Below are 13,273 nucleotides of genomic sequence, written 5' to 3' on the forward strand. Positions count from 1 at the left end.
GTTAATGAATTTAAGCAATTAGTTAGAACAAATGGTAACATCTTATCAGCAGAATGGGCATCACTGACAGCTCAAATTGCCCCTCTTCTGTTTAGCTCTCTACATGCACTCTAGATCTGCTCCAGACATTATTGGATTTTCCTAAGCATATTTCCAGTGCATCCAGTGGGATTCCAGTAGAGAACAGACCACTCACTGCATGAGAAGAGGTCTGTAATAGACTTAGTCAAATGCATTTAAAAAAAACAACAAAATAATGGTAAGGAATTTTCCACTCCCACATCACTGATTGTGACTAAGGTTAGCTTTGGCACTAAGCCGAATTTGTTAATGATTTAGAATAGAATGATCAGTTTATTTTTTTGTTGGTTTCAATTCATTCCTTCAGATAATGGAGCTGAAAAGATTCCCCCTGCATTGTCCAAAACCATTTTTAAAAGTATACAGTTAGGCCTTGTACAATCCTCTGTGATATTCTTTTTAAAAAAGCACGTTAATTGGATTGCATTCAGTATTGTATACCTTTTAAGTATACTTCTTGTAATGTGGACATACCCCTTATTTATTACTTTGTGTCAAAGAGAGCTACATTATCTGCATTTGTATATTTTCTGATTCATTATATGTTTATTCTAAATAGTATTACACTCAGACCTCAGAAAAAATCCTTTTTGACCTGAACTGAACTAGAAATAAGTTTTTAATGAAATAAATTTACAGTAAAAAAAAAAAAAGTGAAATGAATAATTCAGGCAGGAGCTGGTGCAATTTCAGTTATATAAACAACAGAAACATCTTTCATATGTTAAGTGTCATTTGTTGAAATTGATAGCTGGACGTGCCAACTCCAAAATGTTACAATTCACTGAAATATAAAAATTAGAATCTTGACCTGGTAAGATAAAGTATGGAAGGATGCCAATGTCTGGTGTCCTTGGTTTGGTTAATTTTTCCTTGGTACTGACAGAAGTTGTTACGGTTGGGGAAACAGTTGCAGCTCTAATACATTTAGGAATCTGCACAAAAGTAAAGCTGGGCTGGCATATTAGAAGCATAGCTTCATATATGGAGTTTTCAGATACAGTTCTCAGATTAGGTGTCCTGTTCTTAAAGCTCTTAATGACTTGGGGAGCTGAATTTATTTATTCATTTGTTCAAATGACTTATATAGGCACCCATCTAACAAAAGTGACTCTGGGCATCATACAAAGATTAAAACATAAAACCACAGCATACAACCCCCAACACCCAAGGATTACTGCAGTCACAAAAAACACATCCACCTCAACAGAATTTAAAGCTTTACTTTCACTTCTGCTAAGGTTGGTGTGTATGCTTTAAAATTTGTGCAATGAAAGTTCAATCCAGAATGATAAAGCAGACCTTCCTGGTCATGTCAAGGCTTCTAATTGCATTTGGGCAATTGCATAAAAAATTTTCTCCTCAGCCTGGGAAAGTTTAAGATTCAGGCCCTATACATTGTGTGCAACAGTAATGCATATGATCCTGTGCCTCTTAGATTGTTAGTTACCTTACATCTTACTAGTTTGTAAAGAATACATTCAAAACATTGTTGTTGTTTATTCGTTTAGTCGCTTCCGACTCTTCGTGACTTCATGGACCAGCCCACGCCAGACCTTCCTGTCGGTCGTCAACACCCCCAGCTCCCCCAGGAACGAGTCCGTCACCTCTAGAATATCATCCATCCATCTTGCCCTTGGTCAGCCCCTCTTCCTTTTGCCTTCCACTCTCCCTAGCATCAGCACCTTCTCCAGGCTGTCCTGTCTTCTCATGATGTGGCCAAAGTATTTCAGTTTTGTCTTTAATATCATTCCCTCCAGTGAGCAGTCTAGCTTTATTTCCTGGAGGATGGACTGGTTTGATCTTCTTGCAGTCCAAGGCACTCTCAGAATTTTCCTCCAACACCACAGTTCAAAAGCATCGATCTTCCTTCGCTCAGCCTTCCTTATGGTCCAGCTCTCGCAGCCATATGTTACTACAGGGAACACCATTGCTTTAACTATGCGGGCCTTTGTTGTCAGTGTGATGGTTCTGCTCTTAACTATTTTATCGAGATGGGTAATTGCTCTTCTCCCAAGGATTAAGCGTCTTCTGATTTCCTGACTGCAGTCAGCATCTGCAGTAATCTTTGCACCTAGGAATACAAAGTCTTTCACTGCTTCTACATTTTCTCCCTCTATTTGCCAGTTATCAATCAAGCTGGTTGCCATAATCTTGGTTTTTTTGAGGTTTAGCTGCAAACCAGCTTTTGCACTTTCTTCTTTCACCTTCATCATAAGGCTCCTCAGTTCCTCTTCGCTTTCAGCCATCAAAGTGGTATCATCTGCATATCTGAGATTGTTAATGTTTCTTCCAGAGATTTTAACTCCAGCCTTGGATTCCTCAAGGCCAGCTTGTCGCATGATGTGTTCTGCATACAAGTTGAATAGGTAGGGTGAGAGTATACAGCCCTGCCGTACTCCTTTCCCAATCTTAAACCAGTCCGTTGTTCCGTGGTCTGTTCTTACTGTTGCTACTTGATCGTTATACAGATTCTTCAGGAGGCATACAAGATGACTTGGTATCCCCATACCACTAAGAACTTGCCACAATTTGTTCTGGTCCACACAGTCAAAGGCTTTAGAATAGTCAATAAAACAGAAATAGATGTTTTTCTGAAACTCCCTGGCTTTTTCCATTATCCGGCGGATGTTGGCAATTTGGTCTCTAGTTCCTCTGCCTTTTCTAAACCCAGCTTGTACATCTGGCAATTCTCGCTCCATGAACTGCTGAAGTCTACCTTACAGGATCTTGAGCATTACCTTACTGGCATGTGAAATGAGTGCCACTGTTTAATAGTTTGAACATTCTTTAGTGTTTCCCTTTTTTGGTATGGGGATATAAGTTGATTTTTTCCAATCTGATGGCCATTCTTGTGTTTTCCAAATTTGCTGGCATATAGCATGCATTACCTTGACAGCATCATCTTGCAAGATTTTGAACAGTTCAGCTGGGATGCCGTCATCTCCTGCTGCCTTGTTATTAGCAATGCTTCTTAAGGCCCACTCAACCTCACTCTTCAGGATGTCTGGCTCTAGCTCACTGACCACACCGTGAAAGCTATCCCTGATATTGTTATCCTTCCTATAGTCTTCTGTATATTCTTGCCACCTTTTCTTGATCTCTTCTTCTTCTGTTAGGTCCTTGCCAGCTTTGTTTTTGATCATGCCCATTTTTGCCTGGAATTTACCTCCAATGTTTCTAATTTTCTGGAAGAGGTCTCTTGTCCTTCCTATTCTATTGTCTTCTTCCACTTCCGCGCATTGCTTGTTTAAAAATAATTCCTTATCTCTTCTGGCTAACCTCTGGAATTTTGCATTCAATTGGGCATATCTCCCCCTATCACTGTTGCCTTTTGCTTTCCTTCTTTCTTGGGCTACTTCTAGTGTCTTAGCAGACAGCCATTTTGCCTTCTTGGTTTTCTCTTTCTTTGGGATGTACTTTGTTGCTGCCTCCTGAACAATGCTGCCAACTTCTGTCCAGAAGGGACCCTATCTACTAAGTCCAGTCCCTTAAATCTATTCTTCACCTCCACTGCATATTCCTTAGGAATATTAGTGAGCTCATATCCAGCTGATCTGTGGGTCTTCCCTAATCTCTTTAGTCTGATCCTAAATTGTGCAAGAAGAAGTTCGTGATCTGAACTACAGTCAGCTCCAGGCCTTGTTTTTACCAACTGTACAGATGTCCGCCACCTTTGGCTGCAAAGGATGTAATCAATCTGATTTCGGTGTTGTCCATCTGGTGAAGTCCATGTATAAAGCCGTCTCTTAGGTTGTTGGAAGAGAGTGTTTGTTATGCAGAGTGAGTTGTCTTGGCAAAATTCTATTAGCCTATGTCCTGCTTCATTTTGTTCTCCCAGGCCATACTTACCTGTAATTCGAGGTGTCATTTGACTGCCCACCTTAGCATTCCAGTCTCCTGTGATGAAAGTAACATCTCTTTTAGGCGTGTTGTCCAGTAGGTGCTGCAGATCCTCATAGAACTGCTCTACTTCAGCCTCTTCAGCATTTGTGGTTGGGGCGTATATTTGGATCACTGTGATGTTAGATGGTTCAAAACATTAGTATCTTTTATATAGTGGCATTAATATTGATTAGTATAAGTAACAATATATACATATAGTAAGCAAATGCTCTGCACCCAAATGCTTTGCTAATTATAAGGACATTCTGTCAAGATGTAATTAAAACTGTCCAGAATTGTTACTCAGTCCACATAATGTGCCTTTACTTCTACATAAATGATTTCTTTAAAATCAGGGAAGGCCATTTTTATAGTGAATTAAGTATACATCCATGACAAAAATGCATTTGATAAAACACATTGTGAGTCTTTCACTGTTGAACAAATCCAAATACGTTTATATAACAACCTAGAAAAGGCTAAAGTGCATGCAATGTAGTAAGAGATTGCTTTTTCTATGTATACAGTGAATGTAGTTCGCTAATTTTAATATGAAGTGTCATTTTGGGTTCTGTTTCAGAGCTATTGTAATGATTGCCTATCCTAACAGAGTCAGACTCACAAGCAGGTACTTAATGATATCTGATTTATTGTGAGAATAATATGCAAATACAGAGAAAGCTGAGAATGAATAAAAGTGCGCCAAATACAAACTAAAAACCCTCGGCTCAAAACGTAATCCCTCCCCTCGCCCGGCCGTAGCAAACTCCCCACCCCCCCAGATGCTGTTAACCGTTTTCTACTGACCCTGGGAAAGTAACCTTGAACACATGAGATAACCCAAACACATTCCAAACCAACAGCCAACAGATAACAACTCCCCGAGATGGAATCCTCCTCCCTTCCCAGATCAAACACGTATCAGGTAAATGACATGCGAAACGTTACGATGTACCAGCAACATTGGAACGGCGAACATGGCAGCTATATTTGAAAATATTAGTCAGGCTCATGCAAGGTTAATTTTTTATTCTTAAAGTAAGTTCTAGGAACCAGAAATCAGTAGGAGTACCTTTTCCAACTAACACATTTTATTAAAAGCATAAGCTGTTGTGACCTGTAGTTCATTTCATCAGATGCATAGAGTGGTAACACTGATGTAGGATTTAAATTGGGAGGGAGGGCAGGGAGAAGAGGAAGGGGAAGATAAGTTGGTTATGCAGACACAGGTTATATTTGGGACAGATTACAAGAACCTTATCAGTTAATAACTTAATGTGTTAAAACCCAGTATGTTTGTTGAGATCTTCTGAGATTACCCAAAACCTTTTGATGAATATGAGTTCAATAGTTTTTTGCTGTCGAAGTCCTGTTTTTCAAAACAGTCACCTTGATATTTGCCACAGAGTGTCTTGGAAGGTTGAAATGTCGCAATATTACTTTGTCCTTGTTTTGAGTCCTGGTGTCAAATTTGTGTCCATTAATTCTTTTGTACAAAGTTTGTCCTTTTTGTCCACGTAGAATCATGAGGGGCGTTACTGGCAGATGATAGCAAATATCACATTAGAGGAAAAACATGTAAAGTATTTCTTATTTTGGATTTTCAGAACCATGAGTGATTCTTTAGTTTTTGGAACATAAAACCCTTTCCAGGTGGCAAATTTCTTTTGAAAATTGTCTTTCAAATTTACTTTCTAAAATGCCTGAGAAGAAAGTCATCCAAGTAGTCAAATAATTATTAAAAAGAACTCACATGATACCAAATAGCTCTTTGGATCCCAACCTGACCTGTAAGATCAGAAAAAGTCTTCACTTATTAAAGATTCTTGAAGCATAGCACAAAAGCGTGGAGTATCTTTGGACTCATGTTACAGTAAGCAGGGCCCGAGATATAAGTGACAGTACATGAACTCCTGCAGTGTGGAGAGACCTCTTTAGCCTGCCCTTTATTTGGCAGCCCTTTGGATTTTTTTTTTTAAACGTAATATAGATACCTCTTAGGTAGTAGTAAGAAATGTTAAGGAGAAGCTGAATGGTAACATAGATGGATAAAGTTATGTATTTCTTCTCTTCGTAGGAATTGGATTAGATGATTATGAGGTTCCTTTCAGGTTGTGAGAAGCTGTTCAGAATGCTTTAGTACAAAATGCAAAGAATGTTGGTGGTAGGGAAATTGGTGTGGACTCCTCCTGTTTTATTTCTCTTTCTACCGTGATTAGTCCTTATTCATTTTTCAAGGAAGATACTGTTTTGGAAGAAGACTAAGGGCTCTTCTTTATAGGTGCATTAATACAAATTTCCCCTCTCCTTGGATGGGCAGAAATGTACATTGATGTAAAGCTGCACCCATGGCTGAGCTTTACTGTTCCTCAGTTGTGAAGGGGGTGAGCTTTTCTGTCCATACAGATTTAATGGGTACAGTTTCAGGGATGAATTTCCTGGCTTTCTTTCCCTTCCCTCCATCATTCGCTGGTGAGATAAATAATCACTAGTCACTTTCCATAGCTTGTGGTGGGAACACTAGGTGTGTGCCTGAGACTAAGGGTTTAGCCACCTTTTATGTTCCTGGGTGATAATTGATCTATCAGAAATATAAATCTCCATGAAAGCTAGCATCCCCATAGTATCGTATCATATCATGAACAAACACATATCTATATACATACACCCTCGGCTAAGAGAACAGTGGGGTATGGTAGGGGTGTGAGATGAAGAGAGAGAGAATGTCAATGTGCTTGTGAGTTCCATCCATATCAATTTTACTTTATTTTCTCACTTGGAAATACCCATTTGGAAGAGTGGTATTCCAGTCATCTGTTTTCTGCCGATCTATCTTGTCTAATATTCTAGTATGGTGAAGGAGAATGGAGGGTGACCTGGGACTGAGCTCACATATATTGACATTGTATCTGCCTCCCATACCCACCTGTCATCTGGCTTTTAAAGTCATTTTCTTGACTTGGAAATGTTGGCCTTCTAGGAGATCAGTATTCCCAGTCAATAAGATAAACTTGTCAGTTCGGAGGTTGCTCACAGTCATATTAACACAGTCCCTTCCTGCTTTATACTCTGCTTCTCCCTCACCTCACTTACCTGTCAGATTATGTTGTTTTTCCCTGACACAAGAATACTGGTCTTTCAGAGGTTCAGTTTCCTGTGTCATGAGAATAACATATCTGTTATCCTGCCTGAAAGATTGGTGGGGTGTAGGAGGGATACAGGATGATTTGGGAGGGAGGTCTGTTGATGTTTCTGTGAATTCTTCCCTGCTACATCCAGTTAATCTGTCAGGTAGGACATTCATTCATTCATTCATTCATTCATTCAGAACCTTGGCCTAACCCAAGGAAATGGCACTGCTAACAGCAAGTGGCACCCAGCAGGACCCAGAAATAGCACATGAAGTAGACAAAATGGTATTGGAGTACTCCAAATGGCACCGCCTCCAACAGTAAATAATAAAAGCTGTAGGAAATGCATTTTCTGAAACCCACGTTTGTCAGGACCAGGGAAAAACCTGTAACAAACTCAACTGAGATGTAGCCAGTGAATCATCTTTTCCCTTGTTTAAGTCAGGCAGCATTTTTTTTTCCCTATGGACAGGTGTAACAGCCTACGGGGGGCTACTTACCAGAGTATAACAGCAGATCTCTTGGTCTCAGAGCCTGGTAAACCTGTGTACATGAGGAGCCTGCATAATGCCTAACAGCTGTTTTCCAAAATGCTGGTCAGACTTTACATGGTGAAATGCCTCTGTGCAGGCCAGTTTAGTCTCTGTTGAAGTTCTGGCTGTGATGGCAATAAAGGGAAGTGACCAGTGACCAGACAGCATCATCATCAAGGGGTCACAGTTTATACAGAAAGATTTTGTTGGAAAAAGAGAGAAATACCTCTTTATTAACAGTGTAACAACTGAAGATAACTTAAGGCTGCCTCCAAAGTGTCCTGAGGATGACACAGAGGCACTGTCCAAGAGGACATGTACTTTAAAAACAGGTGTTTTCATGGCAAGATAAGTGGGACATGAAGGTCAGCCCTAAGTTAATGGCTTTGAAATCAGGGCAACTTAACCTTTGGTAATGAATAACTTCATACTGGTTTCAGTGTAACCTAGGGACAGTTGGCTAAATTCAATTCTTCCTCTTTAAGCAGTAAAATGAACCTTTCTGGATGTAAAATCAGTTGTATATATTTTTACCTGGATGAAGATTGAGATGTACTAGGTGATTTCTATTTAATAAAACTTACCTTTTTTTCCAGTTCCAGAATAGCTTTGCTGGAGGAAACTTGCATGATGAATATCTACAGCAATTAGATGCTGTCAGCACTCAACCTGGAACACATCTTCAGCCTCTTCATCATTCAACAGAATCCAGATCTTTCTCAGATTTAGCATCCAGTGGTTTTGTGTAGTTCAACAGCAAAATAGAGAATATGATCAGGACTCTTTAAGTGGAGAATGAAAATCAGATGTTGCACTTAATATGCATGCATATAGAGTATGTCATTCAAAACTTGCTATTTATATGTGGAAGTTGGAGCTATTATTATGGCCTAAAAGTGTGCACATGTAATTTTCAGTGAGAGTATGCACCATTGTAATATAATTGCTGCATCACATTACAGAACATAAGATAAGGCAAATGGTTTTATTGTTTTGAAAATAAAATGGATACTGTGAGTATCTTGTTTGGAATGGCATAAAAAGTTTCATACATTACTTCAAGCTTTTTTGAAACTGATGTTCTAGTCAGAAGAGCAAGTAAAGCATATGGTTTAATTGCATACTTGCATATGATTTTCCATTTCTCCTTTTATTTTACACTTCAGGTTCTTGCACTTTAATAGAAAGTTTGATAGAAAAAATGATGTGCAGTTTTAGGTTTTGTACAACCAAATCCATTGCATTCCTTCTTTACAGTTAGCCTTAAGTGCCTCACAATGTAGCTTCCTTATCTTTGAAAGGCGCTTGTAGGAAAGGAAAGGATATTCACTATAAAAACTAGAAGTCCATATTTTATGACTGTTCTTTTGTTGCTGTGGTTTGTTTGAAAGCTAAGGATGTTACCTTTAGCTTTCTTTCTCTACTAAATATAATTTTTAGGGCTTCAGGTGGGGCTTCTTGTAAGAGATTAAGATTCTTGGTTTTATGTTCTGCTGCTTTTTTGCATTCTTCAGGTAGAACAGGGTAAAACAGACATCTTGTAGGGGTGTTCATCTCCTAAAGATTATTTCTGAATTTCAGATATTAAAGAAAAAAAAACATGTGCCTTATCTTGTGTTACAATGCTTATTCAAAGGTCTTTTTTAAAAGTATAAAGCTGTTCTATGCAATTAATTCCATTTAAAATGGTTACTGAGTGGTTAATTTTAAAAATTAGTGCAAACAATGTCTCAGTAGTAAATACCATTAACTTTTACTTTGGTAAACATTTCCACACCAAGTGTCACATTTTGATTGGCTGCTGTTTCCTTCTGTTTCAGTGGGAAAAGGGTCCACTGACATTAAACGTCCCTGATGATTGCACTCTGAAGGAAAAAGCTATCTTTATATTTTGCAAATTCACTTTAAATGTCTTTGTTCACCAGATGAAACTTAAAATTTATTTTAATTCAAATTTAGAAAGAAATTATCCTTGCAAGAGAAAGGATACTTTAAACTTTGTTTTAAAAATTAAAAAAAACTTAGTTCTTTTTTATCTGAAGATTTTTAGAAATGTAAGCACCAATGTTTGGTGTTTCATAGTAGTTTAAATGAGGGCAGGAAATATACATGTACAGGCAAATGAATGCCAATATATGATGTATAGTTAATATGTAAGAAGTACCATTTACATTGTAAAATACTTTAAAGAAGTTAATTTTAAATTGTTATCCCATGCAGTTATAACATATATTGCATAACTGTGTACTGCAAATGACGGAATGGTGTGTGGGTTTTTTTTTTAATGAAAATACTGCCTCAGGAGTGTGTTGAGATTTTTGATGAAAAAGCAGTTTCAGTCAAATTTAACATAAGAACACAAGGAATGTTTGTAGAAGCATAGTTGTTGTTTCGTTTCAAGCGACTCAGATGAACTACATTTTTTTAAAAAATTACTTCCCAAATTTATGTAATGTTGACCTTCTGGAAAAAATTGTTAGGCAATTTGTACAACTTTGAACTTAAGAACTAGCACAACTTTTAAAGAGCTTTTAAAAAGTACTTTTTGATTGCATGCTTCATTTGAATAATATTCATAAATAAATACAATTTTGGAGTCGTATTGTCTCTTAAGGCACTAGGGACTTTGCTCGAGCCATTCCTAAATGTATTAGTTCAGTAGTAACTTAATTATTTCTGAAAAGTTCATGTGGTCTCACTTCTAAATGATTTCTATTGCTTTTTTAAAAAACAGTATATGATTACTATTATCATTACAAGGGTAATTTTAACAATCAGAAACTCTACTTTAAAAACTCAAGGTTCAAAGGGATAGCATAATTTTTTATATAAAAAGAAAAATGTGGGGAAAACCACGACAAAAAATTATGTGTATCATTTCACTGCTAAGCCAAATATTATCCGATCACGTAAGTGCCAAGTTTGCAATACAAACTGTGTGCTGCCTTATTGTAAGTTAGTTTATGTTATGCATAACATCAACTTGTTTTTCTTCATTAGGTTGTGCCTATATCCAACAAACCTGTGTATTGGTGTTGCACTGTCGATCTATACCATACTCTTAAAAAGCAATGAAATTCTGACTTCATCCCTTGAAAACTTACCTGTCTTCTCCCCATTTCAAAGTAATTATTGCCTAGTTTTAATCAGTATTAGTACACCTTTTGTAGATTATGTCTTTACTTTTTCCTTCCATTCCCCATTCCCCTTTTGTCCATGTTTTATGTTATACAATTAATTTCTTGTGTGTAAGGTTATAATTTTATAGCGCTTTTAATGAGCTTCAGTAAAACTTGTAAAGCTTAATATATGGTAATAAAATATCACTTGAATATACTGATCCATAATTTATTTTACAACACAACATATTTGGCTTATATTACGAGAAAACACATTATTAGAGAAAAATACAGACATTTGATACTATATCGCCAAACTTTGTTTTCAGAAGTGCATCCTACATTAAGGTCAGATAAACCACAAAATCTACATTCTTAAATGCTGTCGCTTTAGTGATTCCTTGCATAAATCCCTTAGATCACTGTGGCTACTAACACCAAAACCACTGGGTGACTATGTGTTGCTTTCCAGTAATAACATTCTTTCCAGACACATCAAATGTTTGGGATGCTTTTATCACTTTATTGACAGAAGCACTTAGAATTCCAAGCAGGACTAAAGACAATGGAATAATTAGCAATAAAGTAGAGGTCTATGTTTTATGTACTGCTGTTTAGATTGGTTTACTGGGCAGGTGGACAGCAGCATAAAAGACTATTTCTTGAACATTGTTCTAGCATCAACTCTCAGTTAAAATGCTTTGTAAAGCCTATGTATGTGCATGAAAGTATATGTTTAAAATACTTCTAGGCTGCCTTTAAGGGCAATAGCACTGATTCCATTCTAGACTGAAATCTGTTCACAACAATGCTGGCTATTGAATTCCTGCATCATAGAATGTAAATCCGGCTGATGCTTGGTGGAGGCAGTTATTCTGTGTGTGAGAATCCTTGGCTTGGGACCATACGTTCTTCAAAGTGTTATCCTATTACCACATTCTGGTAATATTTGGAATATGTAATATGTATGGGATTCCTCTCTCACAATACTCTAACAGTTAGTTTTAGTTCTTTAAATTATAAAATGAATTATTTAAATGCATTTTAGCCAGCTTTGCATTAAAAGTAATACCAAAGCAAGCAAAAAAAAGAGTAAAGCCTCAACTGTACATAGGATGAGAAGTTGTGCTAGAACAAAATATACCAGGTTTTTTGGTTGTGCACATTATTCTGAGGCTTGCATTTAGAAGAGCAGCCTGGAGCTGTAGAGGGGGTCTTGAGGTCTTTGCAGACTTAACAAAGCTATTTATTAGGCCCTTTCAGAGTTAAAAATGGCTGGATTCAGGTTTGTGCCACCAATCAAACTGAAAGCTAGTTTGGAGGGAGCATCAATAAAAGGAAATAGTTGCACCTGGGCAAGAAGGAAAGAGATAAAATCTGGAAAAAGAAAGAAAAAAATGCAGAAAAATGGAAAAAGTAATTTGAGGGGAAAATAATGAAGCCAAAACCTCTGTTTGAATCAGGAGACTAATAGGAAACATTGTTAGTTCAGAACAGTGAGACGTCATCCAACAATTTTTTGCCAGGATCTTGTGCAGGTAGCAGGAGGAACCATTTGTGGGGCAATGATATGAATGGGAAACCCAACCCTGTATGCCTTGCGAAGAAGTGAATTCTTTCTTCACTCCCTTCTGACTTGGAGGACAATCAGTTAAGAGGAAACCATTTGGTTTTAAAGGAATTGGGTGAGAAACCATAGAGTCACTCGCTGAGATGGGCGGCTATAGAAATCAAATAAATAAATAAATAGACTGGGTTTGTGTGGGGAGAGAGTTTGCTCTGTATTTCAATAGAGATTAATTCAGTTCTGATTAGTCTCTTTGTTTAATTATTGCAATTGTAATATCTTCTGTTTGTATTTTAGTTTGTTTCAAATAAAGTTCTTTTTTTATTGACTCTGAAACTTTCTCTTTGTGCTTCCTAACACCTTCATCCACCAACATTCCTGGCCTTCCAGAAGGGGTTGAAGACATGCCTTTACCCTCTGGCCTGGGGTCTAGTAGTGGTGGTGTGAAGCCTACAAAATGGCGATACTCTTAGTGAGATTGATTGCGGTCTCCCTCAGGTTATGTTGTAATGGTCCTTTGTTTTTCGATTTTGGTTCTTTTCGTAGTTCCTGTGTGTGTGTGTGTGTGTGTGTGTGTTTAACTCTGTAAGTTGCCCAGAGTCACATATATGAGATGAACAGCTATATAAATCAAAGAAATAAAACATGCTATTCAAAGTTGGACAGGATAAAAAATATGGCTGTAAAAAAGATTGGCTTTAAAAATTGTGGTAGGGAAAAATATTGGAAAAATGTTTTTGTTTGGGTTTTATATTCCATTTTGTTTGTGTGGGGTTTTTGGTCAGGAAAGGATTATATTGGTGCTGAATATGTATTCAGAGTGCCACCAACTTCAAAAGGTTATAATGTCTGCATATAATAAGCCTGCTGTTGTGACATATGTCACATAAGCCTCAGCTGAAAAGTATACAGGTAATCCACTTCCAAGGAACTCTGTAGATGAGTCCTACCACCTTC

At 37.5% G+C, this 13,273-nt stretch overlaps 1 protein-coding gene across 2 annotated transcripts in view; it reads left to right on the forward strand.

Moving 5' to 3' along the window:
* AHR (aryl hydrocarbon receptor) overlaps positions 1-12,644 on the forward strand; it is a 58,025-nt gene extending 45,381 nt beyond the window's left edge. The window contains exon 11 of one of the 2 annotated variants that reach the window (XM_063303730.1): positions 8,227-8,368. In XM_063303730.1, the coding sequence (XP_063159800.1) occupies positions 8,227-8,237 (11 nt within the window). In that variant the 3' untranslated portion in view covers positions 8,238-8,368. Of the gene's footprint in view, positions 1-8,226 lie in introns of both variants that reach the window. The other variant, XM_063303729.1, reaches the window with a different exon arrangement.
* Positions 12,645-13,273: the final 629 nt, after the last annotated feature.

Source organism: Candoia aspera, chromosome 4 (genome assembly GCF_035149785.1).
Source record: "Candoia aspera isolate rCanAsp1 chromosome 4, rCanAsp1.hap2, whole genome shotgun sequence".
NCBI lineage: Eukaryota > Metazoa > Chordata > Lepidosauria > Squamata > Boidae > Candoia > Candoia aspera.